Here is a 14,821-nt window from a genome sequence, read left to right on the forward strand (position 1 = left end):
TAAAGCTTCAATATAGTCTCCATTAGGTTGCTACAGGACTAGCTTTTTTGAAATATGAAATCCAAAGAAGAACTCTATCGCATGTGGGAAGAGAAGTATTAACATCTCCTTGGGCACAAGCAGCTTCACTCAGTTACAACCACGGATAGATTTCATAAAGTATCTATAATAGGCTACACTTTAAAATAAGCTTGAAACTATATTAATGCTTTATTTGCCCTACTGATGAACTGAAGGACCAAATCCTGAAGCTTTATTAAAAATGTACTTCATTCATGTAACCGGAATTATAATCTTACTGCATCTTTTTATTATTATTCATTAAATTTGAACACTGCCCGATTCCTAACAAATTGTCAAAATAGTGACACTACAGATTTTGTTTGCAGACCAGTGTCTGCCAAAATGGTAATTGTCCAAAAACGTCTACTGATGTCATTTTGATTTCTTAATAGCAACACCATCTCGGATGAGAAATTGCAAGAGCATTACCTTTGTATTCTAAAGTGTGAGTGTTCCATTTGCCTGCATACTTCTTGCTTAACAGTAGGTGCAAAAAGTAGCTTTTTTCTGCAAATCATAATCAGAACAAAGTGGTTGGAGTTTTTCCCATGTTCTGTTATGTTAACTCTTATAATAAGACCTTACATTATCGTAGATGTGACTCTAGCTCTATTTGCTTTATATATTTTTGCTTGATATTTAAATGAAGTGTTTTTCTCCCCCGCGAACTTAACTAGTGTAATATTTGCAATAAGATATACAATTCTTCTTTACCAATTCAGACTAAATTGAAATAATTGATGCTCTGATTTTAAGGAAGGTAGTGAGATCTTTATGCCAGTATTCCAGTAAGGGCACTTCAGGTCACAGTTGCATAGTATTTTACTTCAATAACTTGCCTTTGACAGCTAATAATAAGTTTAAAAGATTGATAGAGATGAGGTATGTACATAGCTGCTGTGAACTTTCCAATACCAATAAAGTTTTGTGAGTTGTACCCCTAATTTGCTAATTATATAATGTAGCTCAAATTCAGTTACAGTGACAAAGTCATAAATATTATAGTCTCTAGTAGTAGGCTACAGTTCACCCTATGTAAATTAAGAATGTTCTTATCAGTTGCACAAATCAAAAAAGCAAAATGGTTCAAATGTAGAACAGCCAGAATTCAAGAAGCTGGAGTCAAATGTGGTAATTAGCATATACCAACATATTCTGTCCCTATTTTCTTTGTATCTTCTGCAACAAGAGTACTATAGAAAGAGAAAGAAAAGGATGTATAAAATACTCTATTTTGGACAGCGAATGCAAGGAAAGATATTTTAGTAGTTGATTTTGTGTGTGGGTTTGTGTCTTCAGGATAGTGTTGACTCCTGGCAACTGCCTGGACAAGTCACTGCAATTTTTTTGGCAAGATTTTCGTCACTATATAATTTTCTATTAAGGATTTTTATTACAATAGTAAAAACTAATACAAATTAAAGAAAAAGAATAGTAAGAAAGAATAAAAAGTGCAAGAAAGAAAAGAAAAAAGAAAATATGAAAAAAGAAAAAAAAATATATAAAGAAGTTATTTCCAACCTTCATTACAAGTATAGACAAATTTAGTAATTCTTCACTCCCTATAAGGTTACAAACAGATTTCTCTTCATCCCATATTGCATCCCTTATCTATAAGCAAATCCATAAAACATCAACTTTTCAATCCTGGTGTTAGCAAAAAGTCCATAAAAGGTTACCAGAACTTTGTGAATAAATGTCTTGTTTTAACCTTAATCAAATAAACCAGCTTTATATTTCTTCCTTTTACTTCTGTCTTAATCTTTAGTTCATTCAAATATTGTAAGATCTGATTTCTCTTCAATTATTCTTTATCCCATTGTACAAACTTCTTCAAGGGTTTAACAAGACTCTTTTGTAGATCCAATAAGAAAACATTTTCCAGGTCATTCTCTTGGTTTGTCATTTGTAGTTCCATTTTCAGTACTTTCTTTTATTTGCCCTACTTTCTCTGTCTTATCAGACAAAATTTGCTCCACATCTGTCATTCCCTGATTGATATATTTTGGACATATCTATCCATAGAATCAGACATTGTTACTGACACTGTTGATATTGTAGCTACTAATTTCTGGTTCCATTCTTCAAAGATCTCCTTTAATATTTTATTATTTAATATTTCCAATTTTATGATGTTTTGTGTCGTTTTGTAAGTCCCAGTTAACCAACACCAAAAGCTGGCTTATTTTTTCCCCCCCTTCTACTTAGAATCTTTAGTCCTCTCTAGTATCCAGTTTCTAAAATCATAAAGTCGCTTATCTTTGTTATGAACCAAGATAGCCAAAATAACTCTGGTTCCCCTGAGAAGCTGTTTAATTTTTCTTAATTCCAAAATTTTATAGTAAAAGTCCTATATTCCAAATTTAACTGGACCCTTAATCCATTTGTAACTTTCTTAGATTAAAAAAAAATGTTTAGCTTCTTGCTATTTCAAATTCTTTAAGTTCTTAAGCTTGTAATCAATTTTTCCTTTGTTCAGAGTTGAAGCTAAACTCACCCAGCGACATTTCAAACTTGTTGTTCTGAAGGTCTCTAATAGCTTTAAGATGGTTAACAGGTTAATTTCCGAAAGTAATTAGAAAGTGAGGCTTGTGAAGTTAGTGTCCTTTAAAAGGCTCCACCATAGTTGCGAGCAAGATGGCTGATCTCTTCGTCACCTGGTGCTCAAATCCATGGAAGACCGCTGTCTTGCGGTCTTCTTGCGAGGAGCCGCTGTCTGGAGCACATGTGGGCAATCTCCTGTCCTCTCCTTATCTGAAGAGTTCCAAAGAACCAATCTACTCACTGGTTCTTTAGCCTTTGCTGTGGTCATCAGCTCTGCCTTTGCAGAGATGTCTTCAGTTCTCCATCCCTCCCCCAGAAGTCCAATTTTCAGATGTGGTTTGCCATTGCCTAATTTCTAGGATGACTGGCCCAAGGTCATCCAGCTGGCTTCATGGCTGAAGTGGGACTAAAATTCACTGTCTCCTACTTTCTAGGCTGGTGCCTTAACCACTGCATAAAACTGGCTCTCAGTAGCTGAAATGTTGACCCAATTTATCTAACCTGAATAGCAGCATAGCAAAGCTGATAGTGTTAGAAGAATCTTTATCCACTGTATTTAAAGTAAATACATGAATCTTTGATCATAACTCTACCCTTCAAATTTTCAGCAAGCCAGAATGTGGGACACAACTTAATTTTGAAAATCTAATCATAGAATATATCCACTAATAGTCATATTGTTGGATACTTGGTACCCTTTAATAAAACCAGACTGTAGGATAAACTATTGAAGACAATCTATTTTCCAGAGTTGTCAAAATTTTGCAAAGAAATCAGACAATAATTTGTATATTGTCAGGCCTAGCCCAAGAATGACAGAAAACCAGTCCAGCCAATTTCAGTTCTATTACTTACACCATATAGAAAGAATCTTGCCAGACTAAATCTGTATTACTCTAACATAGTGGATATACCTTGGGAGATTCTAGGGAGTGGCCATCCTAAAACTCTTCCTCTTCCCAGTTCCAGTGTGTTGTCTCTTGTCTCACCCCCCCACTTCCTGGAATGTACTCCCTCCTTCCTGAGAACCTGCTGTATTACTACATTGCTGTATTGCTACATTACTGTGGTCCATCACATCACCTCCCCCTTTGTAAACACATTTCATCACACACATGAACATGTTGTGGCAATAAGTTAAAAATAATGGTTATAACTAACATTGACCAAATACACAACAGATATTTGTGTTTTTTTATGAACAGTATCTGTCAACCAAAGAATGCTTTCCATTTATATAACACCAGCATTTCACAAAATAGACAAAACACAGTAAGGTATATTCTAAATGTGTGAATAAAATAGATTAAAGAATGAAAATAAATATTACAATTTGGCTAAGTATTTTGCTTACTATATTTTTTCTACTTGACTGTCAGACACTAATTCCAAAGATTAGTACTCTGCTCTACCCAGGAGACAGAATTCTTAAGCTGAAGGACTGGTAAGTGGCATCTCTTTTTCTCCAAAGCCAAAAGCATCCATACTTGCATATGACCTACTCATTGTGGTGCCACCCTTCAGGGTGGTAATGAAACCACTATTTGGTGGAAGTAGAGTTCTCACATCAGGAGAATGCTATTTTCCCTTTTAAGCATTATTGAACCAAATCTAACAAATTAGTGTCTCCCCATGTAAGTATAGGAAATTACAGCATGAATTCATAGCTGAATTGTACACACATTATTGACATTTGTTATAAAACATGTTAATATTTATACTAGAAGATATAGACAAAGATGTCCCATCCTAGCATTTTGAATTAATTGAACACATCCTGAGTACTTAAACAGATAACTTTTAAGCTGGCCTCTAATATATAGGATTGTAGTAAACTAGGTTTATTGTAATGCCTGGAGAGTAATTTATTTCCTGATGATTTGGCCCCTAGGTAGTAAAGCTGAGATGTTAGCTACTATACTTTCACTTGATCAGGACTTAGAACTAAAGTGGTACCAGGCAGATAGTCCTTAACAGGACTCAAGAAACCCGAAAGGTAGATAAAGGAACAAGAGTTATGCATAAGGAAGCAATGAGTGACTATTGCAGATCATGTTCATCTTGTTCTTGCACAATTCTCCAAAATTATAGAAAAGCTCTACTGCACTTGGCAAAGTTGAGATGAGGCTAAGACTGGGCTTGGCTTTTCACAACTTCCACTGAATCAGAAGGCAGTAAATTCTTGATAAAGGTGAGCTAAAATCAGAATGATCCAGCCTGAAGAAATACAGAATTGCATTTATAGGAGAATTTGGGTTACAGTTGCTTTGATGGAGTGGGGGGAAAAACATAGGAGGGATAGTCTCACCGACATGTTTGGGATATTAGAATGCCTTGAGTTTAAAAGAAGTGCAAGAAATAAGCAAAGGAATAGAAGGATTATCTATCAGGATAGTTGAGCAGCTATTCCAAGACTGCTGAGGCTGAGTTCAAACAAAATAGTTTTGGAAGAACAGAGTCTTAAATATTAGTTTCCATGGTTCAGTAAAATCACCAAGTTCAGTTAGGCAAGTTAACAGCAAATTTGCAATGTCTATCTGGTAAGGCAACAATGGTTGGCAAGACAAAATTCTCAGTTATGTTTTGGGAAATACTTAGAACATTTGTTCCATAACAGGATGTTGCACCTTAAAGTTGACACCTTAATGAACGGTTCAATCAGGTTCTGCATCTGATGTGTGGGGGCAGGATGGTAGCTTAAATCATGACTTGAAAACATAGTTCAGATCCCAAACTAATATTCCAGGTTAACTTTCAGTTCTGGTACCTGATCTGTCCCACAACTCAAGAGGGCTGGAAGAGGGAAGCTGATTTGTTTCTTGAAAGCCAGGAAAAGACCATACTAAGACAATTTGCCTAGTGATAAAGCTCTCACAGTGATTTAGAAAAGGAGCAAATTCTTACCAGTTGGAGGCTGGCTATAATTGGATTCAGGAGGAACAGTCTGGTCTTAATTTTCCTTTAATAGTTAATTTTTATTACAATGGTATACAGGCCAAGTCCTAGCAAACAGCCAGAATCAATTAAATGGCACACCATTTTGTGATTCATATATCAATCCATATACCAACACTATTTCTAGAGGAGAGTGTAATATTTATTAGTAGTTTAAAATACTGTACATAAAGCAATAGATTGGGAGGGAACTAGATGAAACTCAACGAATTCCTTGGTGGATGATGCTGGTTTTAGTGCTGCTCTCTTTCTCCTTCTTACGTGCTGGATCCAACTCAAAGCAGCGCCAAAGCCTCAGTGTTTCATCTGCTGCTGCTGAAGCAACTGTGGTTCCATCTGGACTCATGGTCAAGCTCAGCACTCTAGCAGTGTGACCTACAGAAAGATATTTTACAAATGACTGTAAATGATAGTTCGTAATATATTCAAGTAAGCACAGCACTTTCTCTTTGTGGGACAGAGCACCATAACCTGTAGGTTAAATTAATCTAACCTAGGATATGCAACCATTTTGGCCACTGGCACATTTGAAATTTTAGGAGCATACTGGAAATAAGAGATTTGCCTGTTTATAAAACAGCTGCTACAGTGAACATAACCAGCTCTAAAACATCCATTTACCAGAGGAGAAAATAGCCCTCAACATGCTTAATACCCCCATGGGACATTTGTTGGGCTCAAGGGCAATTTTGTAAATAAATACGTTTGAGATTTGTGCTGATGTCAGTATTCTGTAATTTTTATTAAAAAAATCTTCAAAAAGTGAGACAGGGAATGGTAGGTACCAAGAGTTTTGTTGGTATACATTGATGTTCATGGGCATCATACTACCTTACCTGTGATATAACTGCAATATTTCCACAATGGATCTTACCTTTCAACTCAGTGACCTTTGACATGGATGGGTACTTCCACACTACCAGCTGGTTCTGAGCAAAGCCATGACCAGACACAATTTCTTTGTAGTTTGTAGACCATAGTACTGCACATACCTATTAGTACCAGAAAAAAAAGTGTCCAATAAGTAGAATATTAGCTGATTGGAGATAAACTCATTTAAAAAAAGGTGCAGCATATTAAACTTACCATTGAAATAATCCTTACCTTCCTTTGAAATGTACTAGGCAAACTTACCTGGGACTGTGCATCTACTGTGTTGAGGCAGGTCCCAGAGCACACATTCCAGATCCTTATGTGCCGGTCGCTTGTTCCACCTCCTGTAGCCAGCACGTTGGATTGCCATGGACTCCAAGCCACAGCCTAATGGGGAAAGTGTAATATTGTCACTCTTCTCTTTGGTTAGAAATACCGGCTGTGTTTGCACACTACAGGTAGTCCTCATTTAGTGACCACAATTGGGACCGGCAACTCAATCGTTAAGCGAAGTGGCTGCAAAGTGAAACTGCAACTGTACTTAGATCTTACTTCAGCTTCCCTTTGCTTTACAGACCTGTGAAGGTTGTAAATGTGAGGACTGGTTGTAAAGTTACTTTTCCTGTCAGACATAACTGCAAACTAAATGAGGCAGTCGCTAAATGAGGATTATCTGTAATCTAAGAAGCTATGTGAAAATGCTATTTTAGTTTCTTGGCATGGCTATTTAACAAAATATTGTCACTTGCTTGTGCTGTCAGAACTTAAAGTGGCTGCCATTTTAGATTTCTAAAAATCACAACTCACAATCCAGGTTTGATTATTACAGATTCCAGTTTCCAGGGGAACCTAAAATACCATGTCTTGGATTCAGACCACATGGCAAGCTGTAGAACTTGGTTAAAGGGGTACCCAAATGACCATTAATTGAGCTTTATAGCATAGAACTTTGTACCAATAGAGGCATGTCTACTATCTACAGATATGTGCTCACCTTAACAGCTCCCTGATGTTGTGTAAAGGTCTGCACAGGACGAGGTGACCAGTTATCTCCTTGGGCAATTGACCATATGTTTACAAGATTATCATTTCCTCCACTGGCTAAGTAACGGCCATCAGGTGCCCATTTGAGCCCACATACTTCTTGTGTATGACCAGCAAGTGTTGCCACATGGTGTTCTGCCACACGGACGTCATGGTGATGTATGTGACCAGTCCGTGATCCACTGTAAGGGAAAATTATCATACTCTCCTATTTCAAATATACCAGAAGGCCAAGTGTAATATATATTCTTTCTCTTCACCATGAGAAATGATAAGAAGCCGCATGGCCTCTTCTCTCATCAGTGCCCTTGAAATCCATTGTGTAGGAATTATTACCTGGACAGGATGTAGCTATTCCAACTTAGAGAACTCACACGGGATGAATGACTGACCATATTTCGTAGACGCTTCTTCTGCTGGATGTCCCATAACTAAATCAACATAAAGAGTCAATATACCCCATCTTGCTAATTTTTATTGTCCCATGGAATACAGCCCTAGTGAGAAAATGCACAAGTCTGTTCTACTTGTCATGAACTTACTTCTTCTCAGATATATAGGAATGAGAAATGAATCAAATCACAACCATAATGACTATCAAAGAAATCAGCTCGGTCATGGTTTTCCAATCCCAAACATAAGCCCACATTGGTTTAAAAACCAAAGGTCTCTCTTAAAAGTTTTCCCTCCAAAAGAGAATTTAACTTGCTTTAATATTAAAAGATTTATTTATTTATTCCCTGCCCCATTGCCAGAATATTAAGTTGCCAATATGCAGAGGTCATCAAACACAGCCTCAGTTGCCTCACCTGGACCTCAGCATTACTTGTGCCAATTGCAAGGTAATTTCCTTCTTTGATCCACGACACAGAAGAAATGTAGTCATCAGGGTTTTCCATCTGCATGAGTTGGATTATTTCTCGGGAATCATAATTCCACAGATACACTGATTTATCCAGAGCCACGGCCAAAAAGTTGAGGGAGCTCCAATCAACTAGATTCAGATCTAAATGAGAACAATGCACACTTAGTAGGGCCATCAAGGTAATAACATTGGAAAAATAAAGCCAAGTCAAGATACAATCCCTTCCTGCCCATCTATGGTAGCTATATCTAATACAATATGCAGCATAATTCTTCCAAAGAAAGCTGTAATACAGCAGAGCAGATAACCATCCTATGCACTTTGGAACAAAGCCTCACTGAAATGAAACTCCATATCCATGGCTGCTTACAGTAATCGTTTCGAATGTCTGGGGCATCTAGGATCCGCTCTGATACAGAGGCTATGTATCTACTTATCTTCCTTGTGGAGCCTGGTGTGCTCTTCTGGCTATAGAGCACTTTGAGATTGTTCTGGTAACCTAGAAAAGAGGCAACATGATTATCAGCACAAACCCAGATCAACTCTGCTCCTATAATTCCAAGCTAACATAGTCAATGGCAGTTCTGGGAAACTGAGTCTTCATTTAGAGGGCACCAGCTGTATTTCTTCCAATAGAGACATCAATCTCAATGTGTCCATCAGGCAGTAGGTTAGAGAACACTAATAGATAATACAGAGCTTACTTTCAAGGACATGTTAGAATTGCATTGAGAAAGTCAAGTTTTGTTTTGCTTTTTTTTTTTTAAAAAAAAAGCTGAACACAAACTAATCCAAGTTAACATCGTTGTTATTCAGAAAGTGCAAAAATGCTGCCTTTTCCAGTGTGGTTCTAAATGGCCACTTGAAACAAAAGATAAACAAGCCTATAAGAAGCCTATATATGTCAGCGTGCTAACTGAGCATTAGTCAAGGATTGCCTAGACTAATTCCCATTTAAAATGCAAGCACAGCAGATCAATTGAATCAATCTGAATGAACTAGATTATGTATCACTGCTGCAATACCAGTTTAGAAGCTAGCTATTATTGGTAGGCAGTTTCACCCACAAGGGATGCGTTTTGAAATCCACCATGCAATGCACTTCATGTTTCAATTTACCCTGTGCTGAATAAACCCAATGCAGACTTACCTTCAGGGGCATTCTGAGGTTTCCCACTGAGTCGCAGGATTTTTGCCTCTTCTACATCAAAACCATTAAGATTCATTGCCCAGGCTTTCTGATGCTCCTTGGAGGGGAAAAAAAAAGCATAAGAGATCAGTAATATTATACTCGATCACACAGAATTCAGTAGGCACAAACCTGTGTGACCATGACTGTACCAGACAAGAGAGAGAATTAGAGTTAGGAGGGTCTATAGAACCATTTCATCCAGTGTCTCTAAAAAAACCCAGTATTAACAGAGTGTTTGGAAAACAGATGACTCAAGTTATATGCTGTGGATTATTTCCATAATTGTGCAAATGATGCACTTCAAGGTAGGGATGTATGCTAGACATTTCATTTTTAACTTAGTATGTATAGAAGGACTTGCATGTTACAGTTGTCAAGCATTAAAAGCACTACAAGACTTGCTTTGTCTAAGCCCTTCCTTTACATCTACTGATCTCTTCTGTCAATCTATAATTCTTAAAAAAAGAGCCCCTATATCACTACTATATGGTTAGCATGAGAACAGCTCTTGATTCCAAGAACTTGAATATCACATATACACACACTTAAACTCTTCACCTTCTTGGTGGGTGTCTCCTCAGAGGACTCCTCTTTGGTTAAAAGAAAATTGGCCACATCCATTTGCATAGCACTACGATTAGGAATGTATCTATCACCTCCAGTTTTGTTTGGGGTATTTTGTGATTTGGAACCGGCCTTGCCTGCAAAACATAGAGATTTCATTAATCTGTATTCCCTCAGGTAATTGCTAGCTTGAGAACAAGGTTCTTTTATTACGATCTCACAGTGTCACTGAGACAAACAATAGATCTCCAACACTGGAAAATGAATTGGAGAAATAGAGCACAAAGAGTTGGCAGTTAATGTCTGACTTCCTCCCATATAGTGATGTTTATCCTCCCCCTGGTTGCAAAAGACATCTTACCTGGTGTTTTGGAGGGAGTCTTGCTGATACTATGAGGCCTGTTAGCTGGCTTCATGGGTGAAGGAGCTGTGGAATCTGAGGCAGTTCCAGTGTTTACAGCAGCACCATCCTTAGCCTTACGCTGCCATCGGGCAGGGGGTACATTTGGTATCGGGGCATCGAGTTTCAACAGCCCGTGCAAATCACTCTCAAACAGAAACTGGGCCATAGGGACGCAGTGCTGTGTAACCAGAGCCAGGGAAGAGAAGTAGAGTTGATCTACAGATAAGGAAGGACAGTAGACAAGCAGAAGAGGAAAATGGACACAACTGCATCCACAGGATGACTGTAGGTTCACACCCCTCCTCCTCATTCCAAAATAACAAACCAGATTAAGGGCTAGAGTCAAGTGACTGAATGCAGTCCTAGCAAGCAAAAGTTACCTCGTGGCAAGAAAAGACCACCCCCTTCTCTGCAGTATTGTGTTCTACCCGCGAGGGGCTTTTTCCCTTGCGCAAAAGCATTCAACCCCACAATCTGAGCAAAAATAGCTCAATAGGGTGGAGCTTTCTTTGTACTTAACGGCTTATCTCCTGGAGATTAAGCACTATTTTCTCTTATTGCAATACGTTTGCTGGTTCAAAGCAGCACGCGTTCTTCCTCATACAATTTCTGGGTCTGTTTCTGGCACTGAGGGGGGAGGAAGACCTCGTGCACCGCGGCGGAATATGTCACAAGAAATATTGGGCAGAAAACCTAGAGGACGGGAAGAGATCGAGAACCGGAAGAGAAACAAAAATGCTTTTAGGATCCTCAAAAGCTCGGGTCGGCAAAACCTCTTACTTACCACTGCTCTGACTCCAACTTTTCCGGCTCCTTCCGCCATTCAGGATTTAAACTTGCCACTTTGATCAACTATTGGCCATTTCGAACTTAACGTCCGCCGGATGACTTACGGCCCGCCTGCCTCACTTTACTCTCATTGGTCCTTCTATGGTAGGTGGGTGTGGCTTTACTATCAAAAAGTTTCCTAGGGGGTAACTTGGAGGGTTCCTTGTGATTTACATTGTCGTAACAGTGGGAGGGGCGTGCAGGGAATTTCTGACAATGTTCGGCACGGGGGGAACGTTTCCATGGCATTTGACGCTATAATTAAAATGTTCTAAGTTCAACGTTCTAAGCAAACGGCTTTGGCTCGATACTTAGGGAGAGGCAGGCCAGACAGAAGCTGCAAGAAATTACTTTGGGATATTAGCCTTTTTATGATTGCTAAGCCTAAATTGATGTAAACTTTTCTGCTAGGCATTCAGGTGGTAAAATCGGAGGAAAGATTATATGACCAGAAAAGAGTGTTCTAAAGTAAAGATTTATGCAAACAAACTAGGCTAGTTTTCATAAGGCATTATACCATACGATGCTACATATCTTCTGGGTGGTAAGCCCCTCTGCATTCAATGGACTTTACGTGCATTTAGTTGTGGGCCTACGGCCTTAATCCAGTTGTATTAAACCTACAAGGCCAGAGCCTTTCAGTTTTCCCAGGGACAAGATAGCATCCTAAAATGGACTGGATTACTTTTGTCACACCTGTAATAGATTTAATACAGAAGGTCAGTTTGTTCAATTCTTTATTGGTGATCAAATTGCTATTGATCTCTATTTACTCTCTATTTACAAGAAAGACCGAAATAGGTAGTAAAGAAGCTGTTTAGCAAATGCAATTTGAACTCAGCCATTTAAAAAATGGGTCCAAACTAAAAGTCCAATGAGGCAGGTCAGGATCCTCCAATCCTTCAGATGTTGCTGAATTATTTTCAGGTGGTCCTGCTAGCAGGGTCAATAGTGAGAGATGCTGAAGGTTGTAGTTCACCAACTACAGATGAGCAAGTGAACATTACCTGCTGTATGTGCTCCTTTTTTTTTTTTTTCCATCTCATTCTGAATACTCTTGCAAAAATCCTCCATGTTCTACTTGTGTGCTTTTCTTAATACGTTTAATCCTTCACCTACTCTTATACGCATTTTGCAAAATGCATTTTCAATATTTCTGGGACAACTATTCCATTGGGGAAATTTGCTGTGCTTATCTACATTTGTTATTACGCTAGATATAATTGCCATTCTTCTAATGGTTGGCCTCACAGAATATATTTATCTAAATAGGAAACATACAAGGAAAATGAGAGGTACTTATTCTACACTGCCTCAGATCCCAGTTTCTTTTCCTTCCTTGCTCCAACCTGGTCCAGTGAGAAGAGAGTACATTTAAATTCAGTACATCTCCAATTCTCTAGCTGGCATTGGAACTGGCATCTCCAACTCTTTTGCTGACATTTTATTATAAAAGTGATATATACAGTGTCACCTTAAAATTGTAGCTGCTGTTTATATTTTCCCCATCAGAAGAGTCTTGCTTCCTTCACACACATCAGGTGGCTGCGGTCATCCCATCAACTGCAACACTGATTTAGTTCTCCATCTGCTTCCTTCAGTTAGAAATACCCTTTGCTCTGGACCTTTCTGTGGAATTTCCACCCATAGATCTTAAGTAAGACCATCTGAGGCCTTGTATCAGTTGGATCCAAAGGACTTCTGAGGAGCCCAGGAATTGGTCCCCGTTAACTGTTGAATTGCAGCTCATACAGTTAATTTGCCTGCTACAGGGGCAGCATCAGAACAGAAAGAACATGCCTCTTGCCCTGGCTAAATTAAGCCAGCAGAATTTGCTTTTCCTTTACTCCGTTTAGATTACTGTCTTATTCAGTTAAATGTTGGGTCATTATCATCCTTCTGTTTTTAAAGCAAAAAGAATTTTCAAAGGTTAATCAGTACTGTGTGAACACCTAAATTTGATCCCCATGAAAAAAAAAAGGTCATTTAACTGCTGTGAACTACAGCAGCTGCATTATTCAAATAACATTACATTTGTGTTTACAAGCAGCCATGGCAATGCAAATAGTAACAGTGAATCCTAATCTGTACAGGTCAGTAGTAATTTGTGTGATTTAAAATGAGTGCAACAGACAGATATGAACTTTACAGTGACCCACCATAGAGTGATGCTTATCTCACAAATTGCTGTTTGTATTTTTGTGCTCAGCATGGTACATTTACCGTTCAGCTGCTTCTGGTTATGCTAAGCAGTTTTATTCCTGCAATTCTTTCAGCATTTGCTTACTTTGCAAGAAGGTAGTTGATCCTATTTCTCCAAAATGGAGAAAGTATTTAGAAGAGCTTGTTTTACTTTAGGTTGTCATATAAATCACTGGAACACAACTTTGTAAGAATCACTTTGCATTTGGAAATCTGTGATTACCAGATGCAATGTGGGCATGTCTTGGGGTAAAGTTCCACATTCTACCTCATAGTCTAGTGCCTGGGTGCGCAATCTGAGGCCACAGATCCTCAAATCCTTTTGCGGCAATCAGAGTTCCCTTTGACCACAACTACCAGAATTTGGCAGTATGATTCCCTGTCATTTTGAAATGAGAAACACATAAAAATTGTAGTGTAAGTCTCTTCCCCTTCAAATCAGGAAAAAAAAAAATCCTGTGAAATGCTGTACACCTTTAGCTGCTTTGCATCATTGCCTTCCAAAAATTAAGGGCAGCTTTTGGCCATGAAAAATTGTCCAACTCTGCTCTAATACAATCAGCTGCTAAAGCCAGTAGGTCTACAAGAAACAGACTGGGGGAATAATGGCTCAACAGGTGCCCTACAATTCAAAATTGCTTGTATTGCATTACAAACATCACAGGACCTAATAATTTCTCATTGTGTAGTCCCCTAATGGCAGACACAATCAGCCCATTAGCAAATATGTCTGGTTTGAAATGTCAGTGACAGATGTGGCTTGGTCCTCAGAATTTTCCTGTCTTCTTTCTTCTTTAATCTCTGATGGTACATTCAACATGGCAAAGGATGTTATTTGGATCATTGGCTCTGACATTATGTGTAGATCATGTTCCAAGGACTGTGGGAAAGCATTTCCATCATCATTTGTGTCATCAAAGTATTCATTTTCATGGTGGCTGCCTTGGGGATTGTTAGAACTCAGCACCATGTAGTGCTGGTGGGAAGAAGGCTGGCTGCCCCATTCTGCCTGTTCCACTGAAATTGTATCTAGAAGAGGATCAAAGCTTGGTGCTTCCAGGGGTATCTCAGATAGAACTTCCAACAAGGAAGTCAAAGGCACATCCTCCAACATTTTGTTGCAAAATAAAGCATTTACCTAAAAGTTCAGAGAGAAACAGAAATTCAGAAGGGCCTCTGGATTATTCCATCCCTCTCTGACATTCACTTTACAGGAGTCTGCATGAAATAACAATGTAAAAGACCACATAACAATGAATGAGCAGTGTATTCCAACTACGAAGACCTG

General features: G+C 38.5%; 2 protein-coding genes across 5 annotated transcripts in view; both read right to left on the minus strand.

Annotated features, from left to right (window-relative positions):
- Nucleotides 1-5,562: 5,562 nt before the first annotated feature.
- On the minus strand, nt 5,563-11,497 carry CDC20 (cell division cycle 20). 3 transcript variants are annotated; one of them, XM_007442576.4, is made up of 11 exons: nt 11,288-11,497; nt 10,462-10,681; nt 10,095-10,237; nt 9,495-9,591; nt 8,715-8,843; nt 8,289-8,485; nt 7,816-7,910; nt 7,430-7,661; nt 6,697-6,822; nt 6,437-6,554; nt 5,563-5,937 (listed from the first exon to the last, which is right to left on the minus strand). In XM_007442576.4, the coding sequence occupies exons 1-11, from the start codon at nt 11,324-11,326 to the stop codon at nt 5,765-5,767; spliced, it is 1,569 nt and encodes a 522-aa protein (XP_007442638.2). In that variant the 5' UTR covers nt 11,327-11,497; the 3' UTR covers nt 5,563-5,764. The 3 variants fall into 3 exon arrangements, with proteins under 3 accessions (XP_007442638.2, XP_007442637.1, XP_025031674.1); XM_007442575.4 differs by having other exon boundaries at nt 10,462-10,719; nt 11,288-11,425; XM_025175906.2 differs by lacking the exon at nt 11,288-11,497 and having other exon boundaries at nt 10,462-11,265.
- A 514-nt stretch (nt 11,498-12,011) lies between these two features.
- Nucleotides 12,012-14,821, minus strand: part of MPL (MPL proto-oncogene, thrombopoietin receptor) — a 28,818-nt gene continuing 26,008 nt past the window's right edge. Inside the window, exon 12 of one of the 2 annotated variants that reach the window (XM_088153507.1) lies at nt 12,012-14,671. In XM_088153507.1, the coding sequence (XP_088009633.1) occupies nt 14,243-14,671 (429 nt within the window). In that variant the 3' untranslated portion in view covers nt 12,012-14,242. The remainder of the gene's footprint in view (nt 14,672-14,821) is intronic. The other variant, XM_088153508.1, reaches the window with a different exon arrangement.

Source organism: Python bivittatus, unplaced genomic scaffold, assembly GCF_059951505.1.
Source record: "Python bivittatus isolate LINGU-HERP-01145 unplaced genomic scaffold, Pbiv_v1 ctg000700_np1212, whole genome shotgun sequence".
Classification (NCBI taxonomy): Eukaryota; Metazoa; Chordata; class Lepidosauria; order Squamata; family Pythonidae; genus Python; species Python bivittatus.

Excerpts from the sequence above, each read along its gene's own strand:
- CDC20 (XM_025175906.2), bottom strand. The coding sequence starts at position 10,813 with ATGAGGAGGAGGGGTGTGAACCTACAGTCATCCTGTGGATGCAGTTGT. Across the intron at positions 8,844-9,494 it reads ACCTCAGAATGCCCCTGAAG|GTTACCAGAACAATCTCAAA; the intron begins GTAAGTCTGCAT and ends CCTCTTTTCTAG. Across the intron at positions 8,486-8,714 it reads AGACATTCGAAACGATTACT|ATCTGAATCTAGTTGATTGG; the intron begins GTAAGCAGCCAT and ends GTTCTCATTTAG.